The sequence below is a fragment of the Anabrus simplex genome, chromosome 7 (assembly GCF_040414725.1).
Source record: "Anabrus simplex isolate iqAnaSimp1 chromosome 7, ASM4041472v1, whole genome shotgun sequence".
NCBI classification, from domain to species: domain Eukaryota; kingdom Metazoa; phylum Arthropoda; class Insecta; order Orthoptera; family Tettigoniidae; genus Anabrus; species Anabrus simplex.
Window position 1 is genome coordinate 242,748,241 of NC_090271.1, and position 26,380 is coordinate 242,774,620.

Consider the following 26,380-nt stretch of genomic DNA (forward strand, 5'->3'; position numbering starts at 1 on the left):
GCCGCCGACTTCCCAGACCTGCTCAACGAAGCCACCCCTCAGGTAAGTACACAGCTACAAACAACACTCTTTCTTGCTATATTTACACAGTAAGAAAGTTCAATCTTTGTATCTGAGTGACAGATGTTCCTAATCACTTTTGTGCTTGGATTATCATAGTACTGGGAGGAAAGCACATCATCAGGGTCTGAAAAGGCAATTGTAACAGAGAGATTTATTGTTAGTGAGTATATTGTTAAACCCAGAGGAATTTTACTTTGAATTATTGGAATTTGTTATTGTTTTATTATTACAGAGGGGATTATCATTGTATTGGTAATTGTTGTATGGATACTTCACTGAATCTTGCTCATATCTCAGCTCAGATCATCTTTCCCCACATGTTGTAGGTGCATCCAATGTATAGTGGACATTTCTCTAACAAAAATGAAGTTTTAGTACCTGTGCATTTTTGAATGATTTACATATGCTTGAAATGATTTTACTGCTTCCTGTATAGACATATCTACTCAATATAGTTTTCATCTTAAAAATATTTCCTGTTATCTACTGGGCTTCAACACGTTCTTTGTTTCTTTGTTTCTTTCTTTCTTTCTTTCTTTCTTTCTTTCTTTCTTTGTGCAATGACATTATTGGTAATAATTTTATCCAGTATTATTCAAAGTCATATGTGCTTTAATGATTAAGTAATATATAATGCTAATAACCAACATGGTGATGAGCATACCATTCTTGGGATTAACTACAGAGGGGGAAATCTGGAGGAAGTATCAAGCTCTATAAAGATTTATTTTACGTTCAGATCAGAAATATTTGAATGGCTGCTCACGTGTGTAGCAACTCCTACCTTCCGTCAGCTGCCAAATGTCCATGGGTCTGATGTGTCTCACAACCCAGGAAGGTCCAAGAGAAATGTACTATCACCTCAAGGAACTCGACGAAGGCACTCCAGGCTGCAAGGTAGCGTGCTGATGGTTTAAACTTGGAAATGACTATTGCGGAAGTGGCTATTCCCAAGCCAGTGAACACCAATCCTATGGAACCTGTAATACAAAAGACAATTACTGAAAAACTGAATCTTTTTCAACCAGAGGTAATTTCCAGTACTTAAGTAACTTGAGGTCATTTTTTTTTTTCCATTTCTTCACTGTAGTAAATTGGGTAGTTTCTTTCTTCCATCTTTCAAGGTTTTTATTTGTGATTATCTTCTTGATTGAGTTAGCTGCCAGAGGTTTGGTTCTCATGTAGGTACTAGTGCCTTTTTTTTTTTTTTTTTGCTAGTTCATCTGCCAGTTCGTTGCCTTCTGCTCCTACCTGTGTGGGGATCCATTATAAAATGATGTTTCTTCTTCTTCTTTTTCGTGTTTAGGTCATCTGTGGACCACGGTGCTTGTGTTCTAGCTGTGTTTTTGGTATCATCTGCCCCTTTTAGCGTACTGGATTGTGTTCTTAGTGGCCCCTTGAGCCTTCCTGTTGGCCCAGTTTCCTTCTTTTTATCGCTGAATTCTTTCCTGCACTCCTCTGACCAATTCCTGGCTCCTTTGTGGCTAACTGATGTAAGGGATGTTAGGAAAGGTTTAGTTTTGACCATTAAATGGTATGCATTTCTGTCAGTAATGGCGGCTTGATTAATATTAAGCTCTGCAAGATCTTTGTCCACTTGTTTGGTCCAGGGGAATCCAGTAGCTTTGCCTTTGTTAGCAACCTTGAAGATCTTATGGGATAATCTATTAGGATCCATTCTGTATAGGTGTCCATAGAAAGTCAGATGTTTTCTTCTGATGGCATCTATGAGGTTTTCTTAATGCTGGTAGAACTCAACTCATTGTTGGGTTTGTACCATCGCCTTCCATCTGGTAGGTTCCTTGGCCCTATTATTCTTCTCAGGAATTTCCGTTCTTGCACTTCCAGGGCTCTTAGTGGGGTCTTTTTAGGGATAGGCATTCTACTGCGTAGAGGACTGATGGTCTGACTACTGCATTGTAGTGTCTCAGTTTTACATTCTTTGATAAATGCTTTGAGGCATACAGTTTTCTGCAGGCATGGTAGACCTTGTCTAATTTGATTTTCCTTTGTTCAAGAGCCATCATTTCACTTAGGTCCTCCGATATCCACTCTCCTAGGTACTTCACATTTTTAGTTCTCTTGATTTGTGTCTTGTATCACTGACTCCCATTGTTGTAGGGGCATCTTTGATGTTGGTGATAAACTCGGTCTTTCCAATGTTGATCATGAGGCGCACTTTAGCTGCTATAGAGTGCAGTGTTTGAAGCTGCATAGTGGCCTCATGCATGTCATTTGCTAATAAAATAAGGTCATCAGCAAAGGCCAGGCATGGAATCCACAGGTTGTCTGATTTAAACCCCATCCTTAATCCAGTGTTCTCAGGCAATGACCCGGTCCATTCTCTTATGATCTTTTCCAGGACACAGTTAAATAATATGCATGAGATACCATCTCCTTGCCTCACCCCTGTTTTGATTGTGAAGCTCTCTGGTAATTGACCTCTAAACTTTACTTTGGAAGTGGTGTTGTGCAGGGTGGCTTGCACCAACCTATTAATTTTTTTGTTTAGTCCCAGTTCTCTTAAGGTGTTGAAGAGTGTGATCCTATCCACAGAGTCATATGCCTTCTGGAAGTCGACAAAGATAGCTACCCACTGTCGGCATCTTTTCTTGCTATATTGAAGGATGGTCTTCAGATTTTGTATCTCTTCAGCACAAGACCTTGCAGTTCTGAACCCCGCTTGATATTCTCCTAATTCTTTATCAAGTTGTCTTGTATGTGCTGTTCCAGAATCTTGGAAAAGACTTTATACGATACTGAAAGGAGTGATATTCCTCTATAGTTGCTGGGATCTGTTTTGCTTCCCTTCTTGTGGATTGGATGGATAATGGCTGATGTCCAATCATCTGGGAGCCTTTCCTTAGCCCAAAATGATGTTTCTCATTAAAGAAATTTTGTTAGTAGATGTTTAATGTCATGAATTCTTGATGAATGGGATTTGGTATTTGAGGATACTGCTTGTATGGCAGCTAGTGAATCTGTGAGTAGGACTGCTTTCTTTCAAAAGAATTTATTCTATAAATTAGATTTTGTAGGGCAAGATAGATGGCTTCTATTTCTCTGTCAAAGTTGTTATAATATCTGCCTACTGGAGCAAATTGTGAGAATAATTGGCAGAAAACTCCAGCACCTGCTCCTCTGTCATCTGTTTGTGAGCTGTCTGTGAAATCTCTTAACCACTGATCTTCAGGATATTCCTTCTTTAGCATACTAAGTGCTAAGCTTCTCAGCATTACTGGGATACCATCCCTTTTCTTGAGATTATCTGGGAGAGATAGGTTGGTTTGTATTGAGGTGTAGTCCAATGGGCTTATTTGTTCAGGGGTGATTTCAATTTTGGATGGTATACTTAGTGCTTTTAAAATATTTCAACTAGTGGTTATAGGTGTTTCTTATGTTTATAGTCATTCATTGTGTCATATTCTGGGTATCCAGTTTGCTTTTTGTGATGCTTCCATTTTAACTAAGTTTATTGCAGCTTGTTTTTGTATTTATCTTTGTATAGGTGGGTTATTTATATATAGTTGTAGTGCTGTGATTGGTGTTGTTTTAACTACTCCTGATATTAATCTTAAGGCATTTGATAGTATTTTTTCCAGTTGTTCTAGACATGTTTTATTTCCTGTCAATATTAACTCACTTCCATATTTAATTATAGGTTTCACATATGTGTTGTAGGTGATGTTGAGTGTGACTTGTGTACATCCCCTTTTAGTGCCTGCTAGTCTCTTCATCAGGTTAATCCATTTATTAATATTTTTAGATATTTTCCTTACTTAGTTTTTCCAATTTAATTTGTTATCCAGTGCCACACCTAGATATTTAGTGCCATTGCTCTTTTCTATATGGTCGCCTTCCAGTTTGAGTTTGAACTCGGTATTTTCATGTTTAAGTGTGAAGAACTGATATACAGTCTTTGTCTTGCTGATAATCATATTGTTGTCAGTTATCCATGAGATAAGTTACTCCAAGGTTGCATTCAAGGTTTGTTCTAGCCTTTCTTCCTGTTTGTTTCTTTTGTTACTGGCTGACGTCCAGATAACGACATCATCAGTGAACATGCTGATGTTATTACCGTTGACTTTTTTCAACTTGATATAATTGATATAAATGTTGAAAAGTGTGGTGCTAGATGTCGCTCCTTGTGGTAAACCTGTTTTAGACTGTTTGTAATATGATTTTGTCTTCCCACATTGTTTTTATCCACATCTGATTCAGAAATTGTTCAAACCAATTCAGCATGTTCTTTCTTACTCCATAGTTTTTTAACTTGTTGATGAGTTTTGATCTCCTAACGGCATTGTAGGCTCCTTTAACCCTTTTAGGACAGGTATATTCAAGGAGGGCATGCCTCAGAAGACCAGCTGTTTAACATGTAGTATGGCAAAAAAGACAAAGGATTTCGAGGCATATTTTTCACATCTCCATTCAGAAACCCGTAACTTAGTCTGTAATAAAGTTTTCTTCACAATTCTTTTTCCAAATCTTGAGAAAACAACCCTTTTTCTTATGAGATGTAGATGAAGGCATTTTGAACAAAATTAATATTTCAAGATAAACAATCTATATATATAAAAGAACATGTCCTGGCTGACTGACTGACTGACTGACTGACTGACTGACTGACTGACTGACTGACTGACTGACTGACTGACTGACTGACTGACTGATTCATCATCGCTGAGCCAAAACTACTGGACATAAAGAAATGAAATTTTGGGTATGCATTCATATTAACATGTAGGTGCTTGCTAAGGGAGGGTTTTTGGAAATTCCATCGCTAAGGGGTGAAAAGAGGGGTGAATTTTTAAAATGAGGATATCTATATCTCAAAAACTTAAAAGTTGACAGACATAAAAATTGGTATTTGGAATCTCCTTTAAAAGTAAAGAAACACATATTTTTTTTGTTTTCGGAAAATCCCATTGGGGGATGATAAAAGCGGGAAAAGGGTTAAACACCTATTATCAGGAGACTTATATCTCAAAAACTGAAGATGTTACAAACATGAAAATTGGTATTTGGAATTTCCTTTAAAAATAAAGAAACACATATTTTTGTGTTTTTGGATAATCGTACGTATAGGGGGTGAACAGGAGTGACAAGCGGGGTGAATTTAAAAAAAGACTATAATTGCAAATTATCTCAGACACATAATATATTGCATACCGGTATTTGAAAACTGGTATTTGGAATTTCCTGTAAATGTAAAGAAACACAAATATTTATTTCTGGAGAATCGGCTTAAGCAGAACTGATAAAAGGGGGTTAATTTTTAAAATTAGCATATCTACAATATAAACTGACTGACAGAGCAAATGCAACACCAAGAAGGAGTGGTCAGAACTTTATTCCAATTGCAGGGTAGACTGACGTCACTGAGGTATGCTCATGATGTGAAATGCGCCGCTGTGCTGCGCACGTAGCGAACGATAAACGGGACACGGCGTTGGCGAATGGCCCACTTCGTACCGTGATTTCTCAGCCGACAGTCATTGTAGAACGTGTTGTCGTGTGCCACAGGACACGTGTATAGCTAAGAATGCCAGGCCGCCGTCAATGGAGGCATTTCCAGCAGACAGACGACTTTACGAGGGGTATGGTGATCGGGCTTAGAAGGGCAGGTTGGTCGCTTCGTCAAATCGCAGCCGATACCCATAGGGATGTGTCCACGGTGCAGCGCCTGTGGCGAAGATGGTTGGCGCAGGGACATGTGGCACGTGCGAGGGGTCCAGGCGCAGCCCGAGTGACGTCAGCACGCGAGGATCGGCGCATCCGCCGCCAAGCGGTGGCAGCCCCGCACGCCACGTCAACCGCCATTCTTCCATTCTTCAGCATGTGCAAGACACCCTGGCTGTTCCAATATCGACCAGAACAATTTCCCGTCGATTGGTTGAAGGAGGCCTGCACTCCCAGCGTCCGCTGAGAAGACTACCATTGACTCCACAGCATAGACGTGCACGCCTGGCATGGTGCCGGGCTAGAGCGACTTGGATGAAGGAATGGCGGAACGTCGTGTTCTCCGATGAGTCACGCTTCTGTTCTGTCAGTTATAGTCACCGCAGACGAGTGTGGCGTCGGCGTGGAGAAAGGTAAAATCCGGCAGTAACTGTGGAGCGCCCTACCGCTAGACAACGCGGCATCATGGTTTGGGGTGCTATTGCGTATGATTCCACGTCACCTCTAGTGCGTATTCAAGGCACGTTAAATGCCCACCGCTACGTGCAGCATGTGCTGCGGCCGGTGGCACTCCCGTACCTTCAGGGGCTGCCCAATGCTCTGTTTCAGCAGGATAATGCCCGCCCACACACTGCTCGCATCTCCCAACAGGCTCTACGAGGTGTACAGATGCTTCCGTGGCCAGCGTACTCTCCGGATCTCTCACCAATCGAACCCGTGTGTAAGGATCTCATTGGACGCCATTTGCAAACTCTGCCCCAGCCTCGTACGGACGACCAACTGTGGCAAATGGTTGACAGAGAATGGAGAACCATCCCTCAGGACACCATCCGCACTCTTATTGACTCTGTACCTCGACGTGTTTCTGCGTGCATCGCCGCTCGCGGTGGTCCTACATCCTACTGAGTCGATGCCGTGCGCATTGTGTAACCTGCATATCGGTTTGAAATAAACATCAATTATTCGTCCGTGCCGTCTCTGTTTTTTCCCCAACTTTCATCCCTTTCGAACCACTCCTCCTTGGTGTTGAATTTGCTCTGTTAGTCAGTGTATCTAAAAAACTTAACATGTTTCAGACGTGAAAATTGGTATTTGGAATCCCCATTTAAAGTAGGGAAACATGTATTATTTTGTTTTTGGAAAAAATCCTTAACGGGGGGTGGGGGTGAATGAATTGAAAAATTACTTGAATTATTTGTATGATAATGTATGTAGGCTATATATACCAAAAAATCTAAAGAGGTTATAAACTTGAAAACTGGTATTTGGAATCTCCTTTAAAACCCGCATTTGGGGGGGAATCAACTTGGTAGGGGGGATTAAAACAGAGATGAATTCCTTTTACGAGGATACATATATCTCAAAACTGAAGATGTTATAGTCATGATAATTAGTATTTGGAAGCTCTCTTAAAGAAACGGGTACTGTTCGTTTTTAGGAAGTTCACTTGAGTGGAGAGTGTGAAAGGAAGTAAAAAAATTCATTTCTTTATCTGGAGAAACTTATATCTCAAAACTGAAGGTTACAGATCTGTAAATTGCTATTTGGAATCTCCTTTAAAAATAAAGAAACACCCATGCATTTTTTGTGTGGGGGGGAAAACAACTTAACGGGAGGTGGTGGAGTGAAAAAGGAGTTGATTTCTTTTCATGAGGATACTTATATCTCAAAAACTGAAGATGTTACAGACATGAAAATTCACATTTGGAATCTCCTTTAAAAATAAAGACACACACATTTTAGGGGAGGGAATCAACTTTGGGGCAGGGGCAGTGGAAAAGGAGTTTAATTCCTTTGTATGGGGATACATGCACCGGTATCTCAAAACTGAAGATCTTACAGTCGTGAGAACTGGCATTTGGAAGATCCTTTATAAATAAAGTAACAAGTATTTTTGGCTTTCGGAAAATTCACTTAAGGGGGAGGGTGAAAGGAAGTGAAAAAATTTAGTTATTTTTATGGAGAAACTTAGATCTAGAAAACTTGAGGTTACACACATGAAAATTTGTATTTGGAATCTCCTTTAAAGATAAAGAAACACGCATTTTTGAAAGGGGGGGGGGGGGTGGAATCAACTTAACGGGCTGGGGTGAAAAAGGAGTTGAATTCTTTTTATGAGGATACTTATATCTCAAAAACTGAAGATATTAGAGGCATGAATGAACTGAAAAAGTAGTTGAATTTTTTGCATGAGTATACTTATATCTCAAAAGCAAAAGATGTTAAAGACATGAAAATTGGTATTTGGAATCTTCTTTAAAAATAAAGAAACACACATTTGTTTTTTTTTGGAAAATCAACGTAAGGGGCGTGGGGTTGAAAATAAGTAAATAAGGAGTTGAAGTTGAAATATGTTTTATGTTGATGAGGATACGAGGTACTTTATCTTAAAAACTGAAGCTGTTACAGACATGAAAGTTGGCATTTTGAATTTCCTTTCATAGTAAAGAAACACGTAGTTTTGTTTTCGGAAAGTCCACTTAAGGCGGGAGAAGGGTGGAAAGAAGTCAAGAAGGAGAAGTTGAATTATGAGTATACATTTATCTCAAAAACTGAAGGGGTTACAGACGTACAGACATGAAAACTGGTATTTGGAATCTCCTTTAAAAATAACGAAACACGCATTCTTGTGTTTTCAGAAAATCCAGTTAAGGGGCAGAAAAGAATAGGAAAAGCAGGTGAATTTTTAAAATGAGTATTGGTATATGTACATTATATGTCAAAAACTTAACATGTTAGAGCCAAGAAACTTGGTATTTGGTAAGTCCTTCAAAAATACAGGAACATGTACCTTTTTGTTTTCAGAGAAGGCACTCAACGGGGGGGGGGGGGGGTGAAAAGAAGTGAAAAATGTTGAATTATTTTATATGAGTATACTTATATCTTAAAAACTGAAGATGTAACACATGTGAAAGTTGGTATTTGGAATCTCCTTTAACAATAAAGAAACATGCATTTTTGTTTTCGGAAAATACACTTAGATGGGTGTGGGAGTTGGGGAAGGACTGATCAAGGGGTTGAATTCTTTTTGTGGGGATACGTATGTACATCTCAAAAACTGAAGATGTTAGAGATGTGGGAATAGGTTTTTGGAATCTCCTTTAAAAATAAAAAAAATCATGTTTTTATTTTTTCGACTTGAGAGAAGACTGTTTCTCCCATCTACAGTTCTATGTCGCATGGTCATCTTAGGCCCAAAAGTTAATACCACACACATGGTTTACAAAAAATTTCTGGGGTAAATGAAAATCAATTTGTGGGTGAGTTTTTATACTTGAGGGATTTTCAGATAATGTCTTAGTACAATGCCGAGGAACGATTACTTTGATCAAATTACGAAATCCACGCGAGCGAAGCCGCGGGTAATTGCTAGTATTTTATATATACCCTAAAAATATGTTTTAAATGTTGAAATAAAATATCTGTAGCTTCTAAACTAAGCAAAATTTATTGATGGCAAATGTATTATTTATGTTCAATACTTCATTTTCCGTATTATCACAAATTTTATTTGAGTTTGGATTGAAATTAATTAACAAAATATTGTTATTGTCAACTTGTTTTGAAGTCTAAAACACAGTGCAGCAATAAGCACACATTGTTTGCCTACACTTTGTAGATACAAAGCCAGAACCTCTGAATAACACCAATACACACCTACAATATAACACACTGAAATGGACCCAATAATGTTTCAAAATATTTCCAGTTGTTTTCCACACTTACAAAAAATTTACAAGTATGTTTTGCAATGCACACACCATGGCATCCTTCTTGGAATATGGTACACACAGTTCTTCGGCTGGTCCTATAAGGGTTAAAGATTAATAATAATAATAATAATAATAATAATAATAATAATAATAATAATAATAATAATAATAATAATAATAATAATAATAATAATAATAATAATTGTACCGGGAGGTACACCTCAAGCCCGCGCATTTAAAAGGAGCGCCTTAAAGAACACTATCTCTCATACAAATCTTGAAACATGTGCGGCGTGAAGTTTGGACATTGACCAGAAGATGTCACCATTGAATTATGGAGTAATTGTGTTATTGTGAAGTTGCCTAAACTGTCTGTATTTATTGGGTTTGTTGTGGTTTACGTCAAGAAGTTTGAACTTTTTTCCATAAATGTCATTACAAAAACTGAGGAAATGCACTCTGGGGCAAGGTAAAAGAATTAATGATTTAAGGAAGTTTTGTGTCATTATGTTTTCTCAACTAACTTTCGTTTATTTTGTTATTTCAAGGTTTGCAACACTTCTTTCTCATTCTGCCAATTTTTGAATCTGCCCAATCACTAATTTTCTGTAAATATTTTTCAGCCAATTACTGGCTTCTTGTAGGTTTTTGGTTTACCCAATAAAAATGAGAGGGTGTGTCCGGATTTAAATCAGAACCCTCTCGAACCATCCCCTCACATATATAAGCTGCCGCCTTTTCAGGCTACCTTGTCTTTTGATCGTCGAATTTCTGAGAGTGTGTGCGTTAAGACAGGAGGCGGAGCACCTCATTCTTCGCCAGGCTGTTCATCAGCCAAGGTAATGGCCACCTGTCATATCTCTCTGTAGCTACCTCCGCAGGCTTACACGAGGGGAAGGTTTGAATTTCTAACTATGTAACCACATGTTTTCTAAAATGTAAATTTTCTTTCAGCTAATGTAAAATTTCATAAAGTCTTTAGCTGTAAATTGGGGATAGAGAGTGTGTTACCCTCTCGAGTGCCCCTTCAACTTAGTTTGAGGTGACTACGATTTTGTAACTGTTTCTCTTTTCTGTAAAGCGTTTAATTAACCTTCATTCTAGTCACCTCAGTAGCTTGGGATTAGCCTCTGCATCATCGAGCCAAGAGCCCAATTAGGGTTTTATGTTTAATTTTCTAGGACCGCAAGTGTACGCCTCCATTCATTTTGTGTTCGGGCCAATAAATTAACCTGTTTTTCTTTTCCACGAAGGCCAGTAGTTTGGGTATAATTACCCCTGTGTACTAAATTGTAATATTGCAAGTTGGGCGTAGAGAGGCCAGAAATTTGTAAGGTTTTGTAAGAAATTGGGAGCGCAGTCTCCTTGGTTAATGTTAGAGAGCATGTAAGCTCATTTCTGAGATTGCTGTAATATTGAGGGTTGCCTTTGGAAGGCCGTATTTGTAACCTTTGGAGCAAGGTGCTCTTGTTTTGGGAGATTTCTTCTTGTCTATGTAAACGCTAATTGGCGATGTTGTAAAGTTTGGAAATTAGGGACTTGAAGCCCAAATCGGTTAAATTCCCTATTCTTAGGTTTTTCAATTCTTGTATCAAGATTGTTATTGTACCTGATCTTTCTTTTCTTCACCTAGTGAAGAAGCTTGTAAATTTGAAATTTGAAAATAAATATAACCTTCAATTTTAAAGTTTTAAGTTAATCTTTGATACAGTAGATAGACCCATTCCACCCAGCACCTTCTTTCACCTCTTTCTGTTCCACGAAAACACGGTAATAATAATAATAATAATAATAATAATAATAATAATAATAATAATAATAATAATAATAATAATAATAATAATAATAATAATAATAATAATAATAATCATAATAATCATAATAATAATAATAATAATAATAATAATAATAATAATAATAATAATAATAATAATAATAATAATAATAATATGACATTAGGCAGCAAGTAACCTAATGCACTCTTCTCAGTTTTATCGTTTGTTTGTTTGCTTATTTGCTTATTTATGGTATCTCCTTTCCAAGTGGATAATTATTTTGAGTGTTGTTTTCTGTTTCGAGTGCACAGCCATCGCCTTTGTAAATAATGAGTGTTTCTCATAAACGTATGACAAGTTCCGAATTGTAGGCATAATTCAACAAGAACTCTGACGATGACTTGTTAGATTTATGAGATTTCTGGAAAGGAGATACCATAAATAAGGTAGCAAACAAACAAACAAACAAACACACAAACAATAAATTTGAGAAGAGTGCATTATGTTACTTGCTGCCATGGATGGTTTATGATGAAACGGCAACAGCAGACAGCACAGCTTGGCGATAAGTTAGCGCAGGCTGGTGAACGCAAGGTGGCACTTTGCATTAGATGTACTGCACTGTACTTGTTGGTGTTTATTTCATGCTTTAACTCTCATACTCAATCAAATTTTAATCTAACAGTCCAAAAAGATCTTCAAGACACTTAATATAGTGTCATAATATTCATGTGTTGAAATATTTGGCCTACAGATATCCTTTTATTCCATTGACAAAATATCGCCAGCTGGTCCTTTTAGCCAGTGTGGTCTTTCTCGCAAGGATTGTCACTGACGATATATCGTCAGCTGGCCCTATAAGGGTTAAAGTCTATGAAGACTGCTAATGTACTCTTCTGGTCACTGAAGCTTTGTAATGTACCACACAATTGATGGAAGGCATGGTAGGTATAGAATTCTAAAGATGTAACCCAAGCTAGAAAGTATTTGCAGGAATATTACTGTAAGTCATTTAGGAGACATTCTCTTTTATGAGTTGCTAGCCTCCTTTCTCTGTATTAAGTCTCAAGGTACTTTAGACAAGTTGGCTAGCTAATAAAATAGTTAAGAATGATACCACCTGTTTTTCGTCTCTAAATTATGATTCTTCCTGTTTGCTGTGTTCATCTGGCTTTCCTCTTATCATACACTTCCTGCATCAAGACTGAAGATATATCAACAAGTTTTGATGGCAGTTATTATTATTTTCAAGAGGAAGTACAAATTGGGAAACATCCTCTCTTACAATTTGTTTAACATCGCACTAACACAAATACAACAGGTGTCATGGCAGTGATGAGATAAGAAAGGGCTAAGAGCAGGAAAGAAGCAATGGTTACCATAATTAATGTATGTCTCCAGTATTTGCCCACTGTGAAAATGGTAAACCACAGAAAACCATCTTCAGGGCTGCCAACAGTGGGGTTTGAACCCACTATCTCCTGAGTGCAAGGTGACAGCTACGTGACCCAAACCACACAGCCACTCGCTTAGTCCATCCTCTTAATACTGAGCAGAGGGGAAAAGAGGATGAGCTTCAGTCCCTTGAAGAATGAATGTATCAGCAAAAGAAAAAAAAAAAAAAGTAATCCTAGGCCTTGCAAACCTAATACTGTTGGGGTCACGGGAGAACAAGAGTTGACCAAGGGAAGCTCCCAAGTTGAGAGGCCCAGGGGATATCATGGAACCCCACCCACACGGGGACCCTCAGTGTGTGTTGATGCTCATTCTGCCGATGAACCTAGGAAGCAGAAACAAGCTTGTCGGGGCTGAGAAGAAATGGGTGTAGTGGAACTGGCATTGAACCTGTCTATGTGAAGATGTAGAAAATGACTGTATCTTTTGCTCTTTGAGTCTGTCAAAAGAAAGCAAACAAGCTCGTAAATGCTGATATTGTGATCATAGCTACAAGACCTCCAAATTTATATGGCACCCAAACCACTGAGATGTCACTTTTCATTCTAAAAATCTCACATGCATTAGCCAGGATTCAAATAAGGATAGTCTCCTCTTTCTATATCTCTCTCTTCCCATATTATGTATTCTATTATGTGTTCCTTTTCATGTTTCTCTCTTACTATGTATTACAATAACATTCTTATACAAACCAGAGATAAAGCTGGCGCTAGCTGCACTCTGTCCATACTGGGTTTCCATATACTTGGGCATAAAGATCCAATACCCAGTGAAGCCAAACATGAAGAAGACAGTGCTCATAGTATTAAGAAAGAACACTCTGTTCTGGAGGAGGCGTTTTACAGCCTCACCGAAATCTGAAACAAGGAGGGATATGGTATAAGTTTTATTTTGTTGCTACATTTTTATCTTACTCATCCTCTTTTGACTTCCCTGTTTAAATTCATAATTGAAAAATTGTTCTGCCATTATCAAAGTATGAGGGCCATCAAGAAATTAAGTTTCCCTATTTAAAAACAAAAGGAAATATAGTTACACGAAAAACTTTATTAGCACCTGATACAACAATGTTGGAGCTATTTTCTTTTTAACATAATCAGCACCAGAATTGAGACACTTGTCATATCAAGGGATCAACTTTTGTATGTCGGTGTTGTAAAAGTCTGTCACCTGGGAATAGAACCAGCATGTGACATTTGTCTTCAGCTCTTCATGCATGTGAAAATGCTGACAGGCAGACAGGAATTTCTTGAGGTGCAAGAAGAGATGAAAATCACTGGGAGCAAGATCAGGATTGTATATAGCTCCCTGCAGAACAGTTGCTGAGCGCCAAACTGTATGTGGGCAAGCATTGCCATGGATCAATACAACACCTGCATTGAGCATTCCATGCCTCATTTTTAATGGCCCATCACAATTTTCGTAGAAACTTTATCACAGACCGAACCTTGCAGGTGGCAGGGAAAAATACGAGCTGCCATTTTGAGCCACTGTTGTTGCACTACTGACACCAGTTGGGACTTTTCTGGCTGGTATATGATTCCTACCATGTATTTCTTAATTGATATTCATTAAGGATTTATGTAGGTAGTTTGCTTCCCTGTCTTTTCTATATTGTTATTTCATTTCAGTATTTTCCAAATTGGTACGGGGCCGATGACCTAGATGTTAGGCCCCTTTAAACAACAAGCATCATCATCAGCAAATTGGTACGTTTGTCATCAGCAGTTGGTTCATTCCAAGCTATGTGTTAGGTGTTAATGACATACTTTCATAAAACAACAAGCATCATCATCATCATCATAATTTGTGTTCACTGGTTATGCCCCCACCCTCCACCTCTTACACCATTGCACATCATTATCATCCTATGGTTTTTTTCCACATACTTTTTTTCCATTCTTCAGCTCTGTTCTATTCTATTCTGTGTCTCTTGTTGCATTCATTTTATTTTATTAGTTTCTATTTTCTTCTATCACATTCACCCTTGATTCGTCTGATATCCTCTGTGATACTCCTCAAGAACACATGGTGTGATAGAATATAATTGGAGCTTAATTGTTGTCATCAGTTCCTGCTTGCAACGCTTCCAGCATACAGCGAGCCACCTGGTAACAAATGAGCATACCACTATAGTTCTCCAATGGTAAAGCTTTCTTAAATTCAAACCCTCATTATTGCAGAAGACCTCCTCGTGGACGGTTGAGATTTTCTTCTGAAGACGGGGAGCAAAGTTCTCTGTGAAACGTAAAAAGTTTGACCTTGTTTTCTTGACACGTCATAAGCCCAAAAGCCTATATCATGTATAATACGTAATTTATGCATTTCTGTAATTGTTCATAACTAAAGATAAGAAAGGAAACCAGGCTTTCAATCACCATCATTAATTATCATCAATGATCTGCACTTAGGGTTGTACCCCAGGTTGCAGATTCCTAATCAATTGTTTATCTAGTCTTTTCTTAAGTGATTGCAAAGGAGTTGGAAATTTATCGAACATCTCCCTTGATTAATTATTCCAATCCCTAACTCTTTTTCCTGTAAGCAAGTATTTTACCCAGTTTGTCCACTCCAGCTTATTCATCTACTAAGGTCATTCCGCGCCATCTCTCCACTGACAGCTCAGAACATTGCACTTAGTCTAACAGCTTATTTCCTGTCAATTATACACCTTCTCATTTTGATTCATACTACATATGGTCTGGAAACAGCAACAATTACTGGATCAAGAAAGAGTCGTCTTCAGGCAACAGAAATGAAGTTCCTCCAATCTTGTCTACAAAAGGCAAAAATGGATAAAATAAGGAATGTGGAAATCCGATAGCAGCTTGGATTGGAAAGAAGCTTGCTAGAGACCCCAGAACTGAAGATAATGAAAATGATATTGTCACATGGAAAGAATGGATCCCCTCTAGCATACTTCGACTGCAGTATTCCTGGGAAGAGAACCTTGGTCTCTGGTGGGTTGTTACAGAGTAATAATGTAATTATGATTTATCTGGTTTGTTAGGTACCCCAATGATCCATGTTTCTGTGAAAATGCCTTCATATCATCAAAAGAGCCTATAATATACAATAACCAAAATGTACAACTCAAAACACACAGTAATGCAAAGCCTTAATATGCATTAACCAAAATAACTACTAGCAAAAATGAGTGCAATTGGACTAGACAAAAGAGTGACTGAATGGGTTGCTATATTTCTAGAAAGTAGATCTTAGAGAATTAGAGTAGGCGAAGCTTTATCTGACCCTGTAATAAGGCAGTATTATAGGACCTTTATGTTTTCTTATACTGTATATATAAATGATATGAGTAAAGGAGTGGAATCAGAGGTAAGGTTTTTTGCGGATGATGTTATTCTCTATAGAGTAATAAATAAGTTACAAGATTGTGAGCAACTGCAGCGTGACCTCAAAAATGTTGTGAGATGGACAGCAGGCAATGGTATGTTGATAAACGGGGTTAAAAGTCAGGTTTCACAAATAGGAAAAGTCCTCTCAGTTTTAATTTCTGTGTTGATGGGGTGAAAGTTCCTTTTGGGGATCATTGTAAGTGTCTAGGTGTTAATATAAGGAAAGATCTTCATTGGGGTAATCACATAAATGGGATTGTAAATAAAGGGTACAGATCTCTGCAAATGGTTATGTGGGTGTTTAGGAGTTGTAGTAAGGATGTAAAGGAGAGGGCATATAAGTCTCTGGTAAGACCCCAACTAGAGTATGGTTCCAGTGTTTGGGACCCTCACCAGGATTACCTGATTCAAGAACTGGAAAAAATCCAAAGAAAAGCAGCTTGATTTGTTCCGGGTGATTTCCAACAAAAGAGTAGCGTTACAAAAATGTTGCAAAGTTTGGGCTGGGAAGAATTGAGAGAAAGAAGGAGAGCTGCTCGACTGAGTGGTACGTTCCGAGCTGTCAATGGAGAGATGGCGTGGAATGACATTAGTAGACGAATAAGTTTGAGTGGCATTTATAAAAGTAGGAAAGATCACAATATGAAGATAAAGTTGGAATTCAAGAGGACAAACTGGGGCAAATATTCATTTATAGGAAGGGGGGTTAGGGATTGGAATAACTTACCAAGGGAGATGTTCAATAAATTTCCAATTTCTTTGAAATCATTTAGGAAAAGGCTAGGAAAACAACAGATAGGGAATCTGCCACCTGGGCGACTGCCCTAAATGCAGATCAGTATTGATTGACATATTCATTGAAATGTACAAAACAAAAGACAGAGTAATACAACAAACATCAGACGAAGCAAGTACACTTTTGTCACATTGTGTTCAATCTGTTCTGTCAGTGTACTGTACAGTACAGTATGTACCAAATGCAGAACTGTTCCCCTACAGGTATTGTTCAAAATGTTGACCACCATGATCACGGTATTGTTGTTAACCCTTTCACTCCAGCATAGCAACTATGGTGGTGTGACACTCTGGACATGAGCCCTCTGTATGGAATACTCGTCTCGCTCTGCTCTCCCTTCCGCAGTTTAAAAGTATTTTATTTGAAATGCACATTTGGTGAAATTCTTATGATTATATTTTTAGAACTTTTCACTTTGCTAGCTTTGTCTACTAAACTTTTCAATCTGGAACCATTTCATTTTGCGTCAAACTTATGTTTCTTCGAATTCAAGTTCTCCTTTTTCCAATTTAGTTTTCTGCTCGATGGTTTGGGCACCTGATCTTCATCCTCACTATCTTCATCTTCAGTCAAATCGTCAAAGTAGGCTGACCTTTTAGATGACGAAGAGGTAACTTGAGTAGAAAATGTGCCTGAAGTAGGTGTAATTGAAGTCGTTCCATCAGCAGAATCAGATGACAAATAACTCATCGTCATATTCTTCAAAGTCACTACCCAATATGAGGGCAAGAGCTTCCTTCAGAGTATATCTTTCCTCCATCATCAGGACTTTCACAATTTCAAAGTGAAAGTTAAGTCAAAAAGCACAAGCATGTCAGCACTGGGAAGCAACTAGGCGCGAAGTGAGTAGCATACTGGACACATTCCTTTCATCTTCGAACTAGTTACTCCTGTCATCTGGTGATCATAGCCTTAATTATAGACTCCAAAGACAGTCACAAGAGACCTCCAAGGCCGAACTTCTCCAGCAGTCTATCATAGTGAAATGGAAAACAGCCGAAAGACACGCGACTTCTGCAGCAATCGACCGGCTATGAGGCATGGCTCCTGCACGACTGCTACAGCAGTCCACCGGGTACGCGGCACAGCTACCACCCAACTGCTACAGCAGTCGACCGGAGTGAAAGGGTTAAAGAACTCCTGTGGGACAAAATTCCAACACACCAACGTTTGTCAAGAACTAGCATTTATTATTTTCAGTGCAATACATGTACAAAGCTAACTGGGGCAACAAACCAAACGAAATGTAATTACACTGTAAAGAACCACCGGAGATCACAGGTCCCTTATACCAACATACTCAGAAGGTATCCCTAAACAACCTCCAAAAATTTGTCGGTGCAGTTTGGGTTCATCCTATATAAGAAAACATGGAGGTCCAACAATACTGCCTTGAGGAACTTTCCTCTTAATCATTACAGGATCAGATAATGTTTCTGAGTGGCAGTGTTCATGCAGATGTGGATATTGTCCTTGTCTCTTCTTCCCACTCTGACCTGCCATTGTATTCATCCCGTGACATGTTCCTTTTCACAAGTTCATTAGACGCTTGTCTTTTCCTTTCCAATACCGACATCTTACAATGCTTCTCAAATGGATTTTATTTTAAAAACAACATTTAATGTATAATCTATTTGTCAAAAAAGGTTATGATTTGATACATAAGATACGTGTGAGACTTACCTTTAAAGGAAATTTTCCTCGGAGTTGAGGTGCGTTTCATAGTGAGAGCCTTCCTCTGTTTAGCGCGTGGCAGTTGTCTAGGGAAAAGTGCCATAAGAAGAGCCAGTATACAGGCAACAATCCCATTGGGAGCCCAACCTGTAGACAGGAAAGTGACAGTGCATTACTTAGCCAATAGCATGGGTGTTTAATGGTTCAGGAACCACAGGATGACAGTGTTCATTCATCTCTCACTCTTTTGTAATATAAACCTGAATAATTTTAAATGTAAAAGAAATGTAATTAAAATTAAATGTTGTAATTTCTCACTATAAACAGCATTCGCGAGCAATCTTCAATCTAATTCCCTTAGTAATTTGACAGTGAGCTCAATCAATAATCCGGTGTGCCTTTCCTAGATGAAGTGTTTCCATGTCTTGTTGTGTCAGAGGTTCATTGTGAAAATTATGATCATTTACCTGTAATGGGTGTGAATTTTTTGAGCTGAAGAAAATAGCTGGTAGCTTTCTTTTGTTTTACCTGTGTTATTATACTTTTTCTTGGAGTATTTAGTTGTTTAAATATATTAGGGGTGAATCTGAAATTAGATTTTAGTAATGCAATCGTAATTTAATTCACTTTCCGATGTCTTTGCGCAGGCGATCTTTACATTGCTGATAAGATTGGAAGTATTTTGGACAAGCTCAGTAAAGAAGGTCTGAATGATGTTCTTACTGATGATGACAGCACTTGCTCAGAAACAGATGAAAGAAGTTAACAGCTCCGATGAAGATCTTCAAAGTACTGGAGGAAGTGCTTCTCTTGAAACCAAGAATCTTCACAGAGTGGACTAGAAAAACATAATTCCTTCTACTAGCACTCTAAAATGAAGAAATGTGCATATTTGGTCATCAGCACCATCTAAGCCACTGGATTCTCATGCTACTTCAAGAAATATAATCCACTTCATTCCTGGTCCAGTCCAATTGTGGGTAAGGCAGAAACACCAATGTAATCTTTTGCTTTAAATCATAATTAAATATGAAATGAGAGACTCTGATTACAGTTTCTGTAATGTTGAAAGTGCATAGATACTTTTGATACTTCTTGTTACTCAGAATCTGGTCAGTTTTAGTCTTCTTAGCCAGAGGTGTATGACAACCAGGTGGTCAGTTAAGAGATTGCTGCATTGCCAGTGTCAATGTGTTGGAACAACCCATCACCTATCCCGTAGTCACCTTCCGTTATCTTGAAGATATCCCAGAACTCCATGATCAGCCTCATGAGCTGCTTGAACTAGTCTGTCTCTAGATATCTTTCGGCATCTGATGTCACACTCTGGAGTGTGTTGTCTACATCCCTAGTTTCTGATGCTTGTTAATCCTTCTCATCTATTGGCACCATGCAATCAACCGGTTCACAAGTTCCAAGCTTGGACCCACTGGGTATACGTTGGTTCTGCAATGTTGCATTGAGAATTCATACCAGCATGAGCGTCCTGATCAAGTAAGTGCAAGTTTGGTAGTTCAGGTTCCACTACTCCACTGACCTCCAGTCATGCCATCACCACCACCTCACTATGAGCCAGCATCATTTCCTCATTGAGTAGCGTTATTCGGGAGTGTTTTCTGGGGCATCAGCATGATTTCTTGATGATCCAGCCATAGCACGCACACATCATCTCCAGTGTTGCCAACAGGAATGCCCATACTTTAGCATAGTGGAGAACATGGATTGGCACCAGGGCGTGTACGGTCCATGCTCAGAGAGTCAGAGAGAGAAGGGTAGTGCAATAAGTCTTATTAAGTGAAACTTGAAGTTTATTCAAGAAAAACAGATAAATCATATCACCTTTACGGAGTTTGAGTGTCCAGAAAGATGTAGAGAAGGGTGTCGTACCTCGGTGTCGGCGTCGGTTGTCGTCCTTCAGCGTCGGCGTCGTCCCACATTGCTGAACTCCTCCCTTCATCATAGAACTCCTCTCAGCACTGCACTGAAGGTTGTGGCACAACACTTTTTGTTAAATGCACGAGTTCCACTGTCAATAGTGTTGGACGCAAAATACTTCAGAGAAATAAATTCAGAATCACAGTTCCATGATGATGATGATGATGATGATGAAAAATGCACCATTCAGTAAATGAAATAGTCATTACGAACTTGAAATTATAGGCAACACAAAATCTGGAAACTTCTGTGACTTGAGGTTCAACTGTGTGCAACTTCACTTAATCACTGTTCAAAGAAAAGAAATAAATCAAGTCCCTTGGACATAGTCTTTCGTAATGTTCGTAATGGATATGATGAAGTGAATGCAATGTTTTAGCACACACAAACTTTAAAATATGTTAAGGTTTCTACGAAGACAGTTTGAATTGATCACAGTACAGTCTCGTGACTTGAAACCAAGTTTTCGTAGAGTAACAGTTTGTGAATTGTAGCACGCAGTCTTGTGAAAAGAAAACTAATTTCCACTAAGACACAGTCTTTATGAAGTAAGTTACACAGTCTCTTGAGAAGAAAAGTAGGCACAGTCTTTATGGAATACATAAATAATACAGTCTTTCAAAAGAAATTAATTTTCCACTGAGACACAGTCTTTACAAAGTAAATCAACACAGTCTCTCAAAAAGAAATGTAGGCACAGTCTTCATAAAGTAAATTAAACACAGTCTTTTAAAAGAAAGTAATTTTCAATCACACAATCAATCAATAACTACTGATCTGCATTTAGGGCAGTTGCCCAGGTGGCAGATTCCCTATCTGTTGTTTTCTTAGCCTTTTCTTAAATGATTGAAAAGAAATTGGAAATTTATTTAACATCTCCCTTGGTAAGTTATTCCAATCCTTAACTCCCCGTCCTATAAACGAATATTTGCCCCAATATGTCCTCTTGAATTCCAACTTTATCTTCATATTGTGATCTTTCCTACTTTTAAAGACACCACTCAAACTTATTCATCTACTGATGTCATTCCACACCATCTCTCCACTGACAGCTAGGAACATACCACTTTCTTATTTATGACATTTGTCTCGTAAGTACAAACAGAAATTGGACATCTTCCTGAAGAAACTGTACGCTCGCTTGTATGCAAGTGTAGGAAATTCCTGTTTGCTGGGAACAACAACGAAAAGATCTTTGTACCAAGCAAGTGGCTGCGTGGTTTGGATCACATAGCTGTCAACTTGCATTTGGGAGATAGCGGGTTCCAACCCCACTGTTGCCAACCCAAAAGATGGTCCTCCATGGTTTCCCATGTTCACACTAGGCAAGTGATGGGGCTGTACCTTAATTGAGGCTCCACTCGCTTACTTTCCATTCCTAGCCCTTCCCTATCCCACCATCGCCATAAAACCTGTCTGTGTCCGTGCGACATAAATAAATATTTTTTAAAAAAGAAAAAGATCTTTGTTGTATGAGTAGATTAATGTCGCACTATCTCATAGAACGTTTTGGACGACATAAGGATGGTGAAGAGCTAGGATTGGGAAAAGAGCAGCCGTGGCCTAGATTAAGATCCAGCCTCTGAGACACAGTCTTTACGAAGTAAATCAACACAGTCTCTCTAAAAGAAATGTAGGCACAGTCTTTACGAAGTAAATTAATTACAGTCTTTCAAATTAATTTTCCACTCAGACACAGTCTTTACGAAGTAAAACAACACAGTCTCTCAAAAAGAAATATAGGCACAGTCTTTACGAAGTAAATTAAATCTTGAGGTACAACCTTTCATGAAATGAAGTTAATTCTCACTAAGGCGCAGTCTTTATGAACTAAGTTAATCACACTCTTTATAAAAGCACAGTTTTTCAAAAAGATCTATGTGACAGCAATTAATGTACAGTCTCTGCAAGACGAAATTCACAAGTCAGAAAAATGTTGATCAGCTAAACCGATTCTTTCACTTGTATTACTATTGAACAAGTCTTCTGAGGCAACTTATATCCTTCACGCGAAGTTAAAGTCCCACGAGTATATGTTCGACACTTAGACACTTGAACCATCTCGCATACCTTCTACCATCAACCCTCAGCCGGACAGAATAACAGTCTATAATCCCACAGCTGGCCCGCACTCTGAATTCTACGGAGCTAGCGGGCTCCTTTTATACCCACAGGTCGGCTGGCACGGCTGAAAGTATGAGATTCCTTAATCTTCCATAACTCGGCCACCTTCCGCCGATTTGCTTGAAATTTTTTATAATGATATTTGTTATTTAGGCCTATGAAATGACGTGCTTCAAATTACGATCGGATATCCTGTTCTGGATATAGTGAAGTCAAAGGAATAGAATGTTTGATCGTGGCGTCACTTGACCTTGGCTGGTACCCTGCAGCGAGTGATCACCTGCCTGCGCTGTCACGCATGATGCCTGCACGCTCGGCGATCATTTCAAATCTTCACAGATGGGTATCAGTGCATTTTCCACAAGAAATACATGGGTAGCGAATGCTGACAGGACATTCCCGTTTTGGTTTTTCCCTCGAACTCTCTACCACCTCAAGGGTAGTGTCCTGGAGTGTGAGACTTTGGGTTGGTGGATAAAAATGGGGAGGAGGACCAGTACCCCACACAGGCGGCCTCACCTGCTATGGTGAACAGGGGCCTTGTGGTGGGGGTAGATTGGAAGGAATAGACAAGGAAGAGGGAAGGAAGCGGTTGTGGGTTTAAGTTAGGTACCATCCCAGCATTTGCCTGGAGGAGAAGTGGGGGAAACCACCAAAATCCACTTCCAGGATGGCTGAGGTGGGAATCGAACCCCCCTCTACTCAGTTGGCCTCCCAAGGCAGAGTGGACCACATTGCAGCCCTCGTACCACTTTTCAAATTTCGTGGCAGAGCCGGGAATTGAATTGGCCTCTGGGGGTAGCAGTTAATCATGCTAACCACTACATCACAGATGTGGACCATTTTTTACATGTAATGTTCAAAATGCCTTCTGTTAGCATTGTCCCATTCAATCCCAGATGTGCTGATGTATCCATGGAGTATTGCACATGCACATATAAATGCTAACGGACCAGGCGAGTTGGCCGTGCGCGTAGAGGCGCCCGGCTGTGAGCTTGCATCCGGGAGATAGTAGGTTCGAATCCCACTATCGGCAGCCCTGAAGATGGTTTTCCATGGTTTCCCATTTTCACACTAGGCAAAATGCTGGGGCTGTACCTTAATTAAGGCCACGGCGCTTCCTTCCAACTCCTAGGCCTTTCCTATCCCATCGTCGCCATAAGACCTATCTGTGTCGGTGTGACGTAAAGCCCCTAGCAAAAAAAAAAAAAAAAAAAAAAGCTAACGGAGGGTATTTTGAACATTTCATGTAAAAAAGAGTTTAATGTGTTACGTTCTGTTCCTGTGTGTTTTCCATGATTAATATACTGTGTAGAGTTGTAGAAAATGAGTTCTAACATGGAAATAAAGCATTTCTGGACTAATGTCCATATAAAATATTTTCTTCTACTATGTGTGAGGAATGTATCCTGAATGTTTGGGTACAGGTATAATATTGTTTCATTCTGTACTGGGATACAGCCGACCAAAGAGTTTAAATCTAACAAAACAGTAAATTTCCATGTTTAAGGTTCAGTTCTTTGTATAGGCTATGAACTCTGGTATCCATGTATTTCATTTTTTTCATGCACTTTTTATCATAACTTATTTAATTTTGTTCTTATTTACTAAATAGCCAAAATAAGTAAAACCTGAGCTCCAAATTCATTCTAGATAAATTCTGGATCCCTTTTTACATTACTATGGATAATGCTGTGTCCTTCAGAGCTGATGTGGAGAATCTCCCAGCTTGAGTTCATGTACTCTATTTAGTAGTATAAATTGTTGACAAATACAGATTCTGTTATATGAGTATTATATTATGAAATTTCAACCAGTTTTTCTAATGTAAAATTTAGGCAATCATTACATTTTAGATTGTAAACACCAAGTAGTTTTAAATTATGTTTGTGTCATAAATATTTTTTTCTAAGTCGAATTCTGTTCAGTGTTTGGTTTATATTCTACATGGTGTGTGTGCATTTGTGTGCGTGTGCACACACGTTTTAATATAATAGTTTATATAGTGTTGTTGTTGTTGTTGTTATTATTATTATTATTATTGTACCGGGTGGTACACCTCCACGCCGCTAATTTAAAATGTGCGCCTGTTGAAACTCCTCTGCTGGAGGAGGGCTGAACTTTATCTACGCTGTTAATTCTTTACCTTCTCAGAAGATGTCACCACGTGGAAAATTTTGAGTTTTTGAACTGTGTCATTTTTGATGTGGTTTTGTTTCACTTGAAGTAAGAAGTGTGAACTTTCTCTTCTAGAGGACACTACTGAAGATCAACAATAGTGCAACCTAGTGAGGAGTCAAAGAACTATTTTTTTGGAGAAAATTTAATTTCAAGAGTTTGTTCTTTGTTAAATTTCTTTCTGTCATTGTTTAAGTTGGCAATATTTACCCCTTTCTTCCCCTTGTTATGAATGTATCCAATCCCGAATTTCTTCTATTAATTTCTGACCAATCTGGTGTATCTTCCCCCAACTTGTATCGGTTGCGGGGTCCTACCCAATAAAAAGTTTGTGGGAGGGTGTTTTCTTTCCCCTAACGCCTAGAACCTTCCGCGAGAGGATATAAACTGCTGATTTTTGGGTCTCTGGGCCACTTCTGTTCCATCTTTCAGTGTGTTAAGTACATAGCAGGGGGCGGGAAGCGCCTCTTTCTTCAGCAGCGGTCAACAACAAGGTAATGGCCGATTAATAACTTCTTTCTTTGCTAGCTCAGCAGTTTAACTTTCGGGGCGGGTTCTAAGCGTTCAACCATGTAACCTTTTCCTAAAATGTAAAAACAACTGGTATCTATTCTATTTTCAAACGACATATTGGGATAGAGAGTGCTTAACCCTCTCGAGCTCCCACTCACATCGTCTTGAGGTGAACTTATTTTTCTCAACCAATTCTTCCGTAATGTAATGTAAATTGCTATTAAGTCACCTCTGTAGTATGGGATTAGCCCTTGTATTAACGGCCTAGTGCCAAGTAGGTCTTAAGCAAAGTGTATTAGGAGTGCAAGTTCGCCTCCTCTCAAATTGTATTTTAGAGGTCATGTATTAACTTTCTTGTCATTTAACAGACCTCAGTAGGTTGGGTATTTTACCCCTGTGTATATGTCCTTTGAGGACAGCTTAAAGGTGGAGTTCGGAGTGGCCTATGATAGGCTTGTATTTTAGGGGGAAGTTGCCCTTTCTTGAAAATTGTGTTTCTGCCTCAAGGAGGCTTTTGGGTGTAATTGGAAGCAAATGTTTCTGGCATGTTTGGGGGTTTTCGGCCCCTTTGTTGTATGGTGTTCATTGTAAGGTTGGGCTTATTGCTCAAGAATTATGTTTCTGACTTTTGAAGCCCCAAATGGGGTACCTATGTAGATGTATTTTTCAATCGTGTTTCGGCTACTAAGTACCTGTTCTATTTGTTGTTACCTAATTTTGCAAAGAAAATATAACCTTGTTAAATTTTAAAATTAATTTCTCTTTAGTAGCTTGAGACCTATTCACCACCCAGTACCTTCTTTCATGCATAACTACCACCAAAATACGGTAACAAGTGGTAGCAGAGCGTGGTTGAATGGGTCTCAATTTAGCCCCTTTTGACGGCTAAACATTGTTTTGTTCCGAACTCTAACTATTTTTTCAGTTGCTGGAATTTTTTGAGTTTTTCAAAATTGTTCTGTCACATGCCCGGCCCTCGCGATGTTCTCCATCTTAACTATTTGCGCAAGGAGGAGTTGATCTATGAATTGACTATTAGAAATGTACAATCTGGAGGCACGGTTGCAGTAGACACAAACAAGCTTAGAGAGTCCCTAGATTTGCCCATTTCCATCC

At 38.8% G+C, this 26,380-nt stretch overlaps 1 protein-coding gene across 1 annotated transcript in view; it reads right to left on the reverse strand.

Annotated features, from left to right (window-relative positions):
• LOC136877796 (solute carrier organic anion transporter family member 74D) overlaps positions 1-26,380 on the reverse strand; it is a 134,653-nt gene that overhangs the window by 36,297 nt on the left and 71,976 nt on the right. Inside the window, exons 7-9 of the mRNA XM_068228748.1 lie at positions 18,524-18,661; positions 13,381-13,545; positions 848-1,043 (exon numbers count right to left, since the gene is read on the reverse strand). Of these exons, the coding sequence (XP_068084849.1) occupies positions 848-1,043; positions 13,381-13,545; positions 18,524-18,661 (499 nt within the window). The remainder of the gene's footprint in view (positions 1-847; positions 1,044-13,380; positions 13,546-18,523; positions 18,662-26,380) is intronic.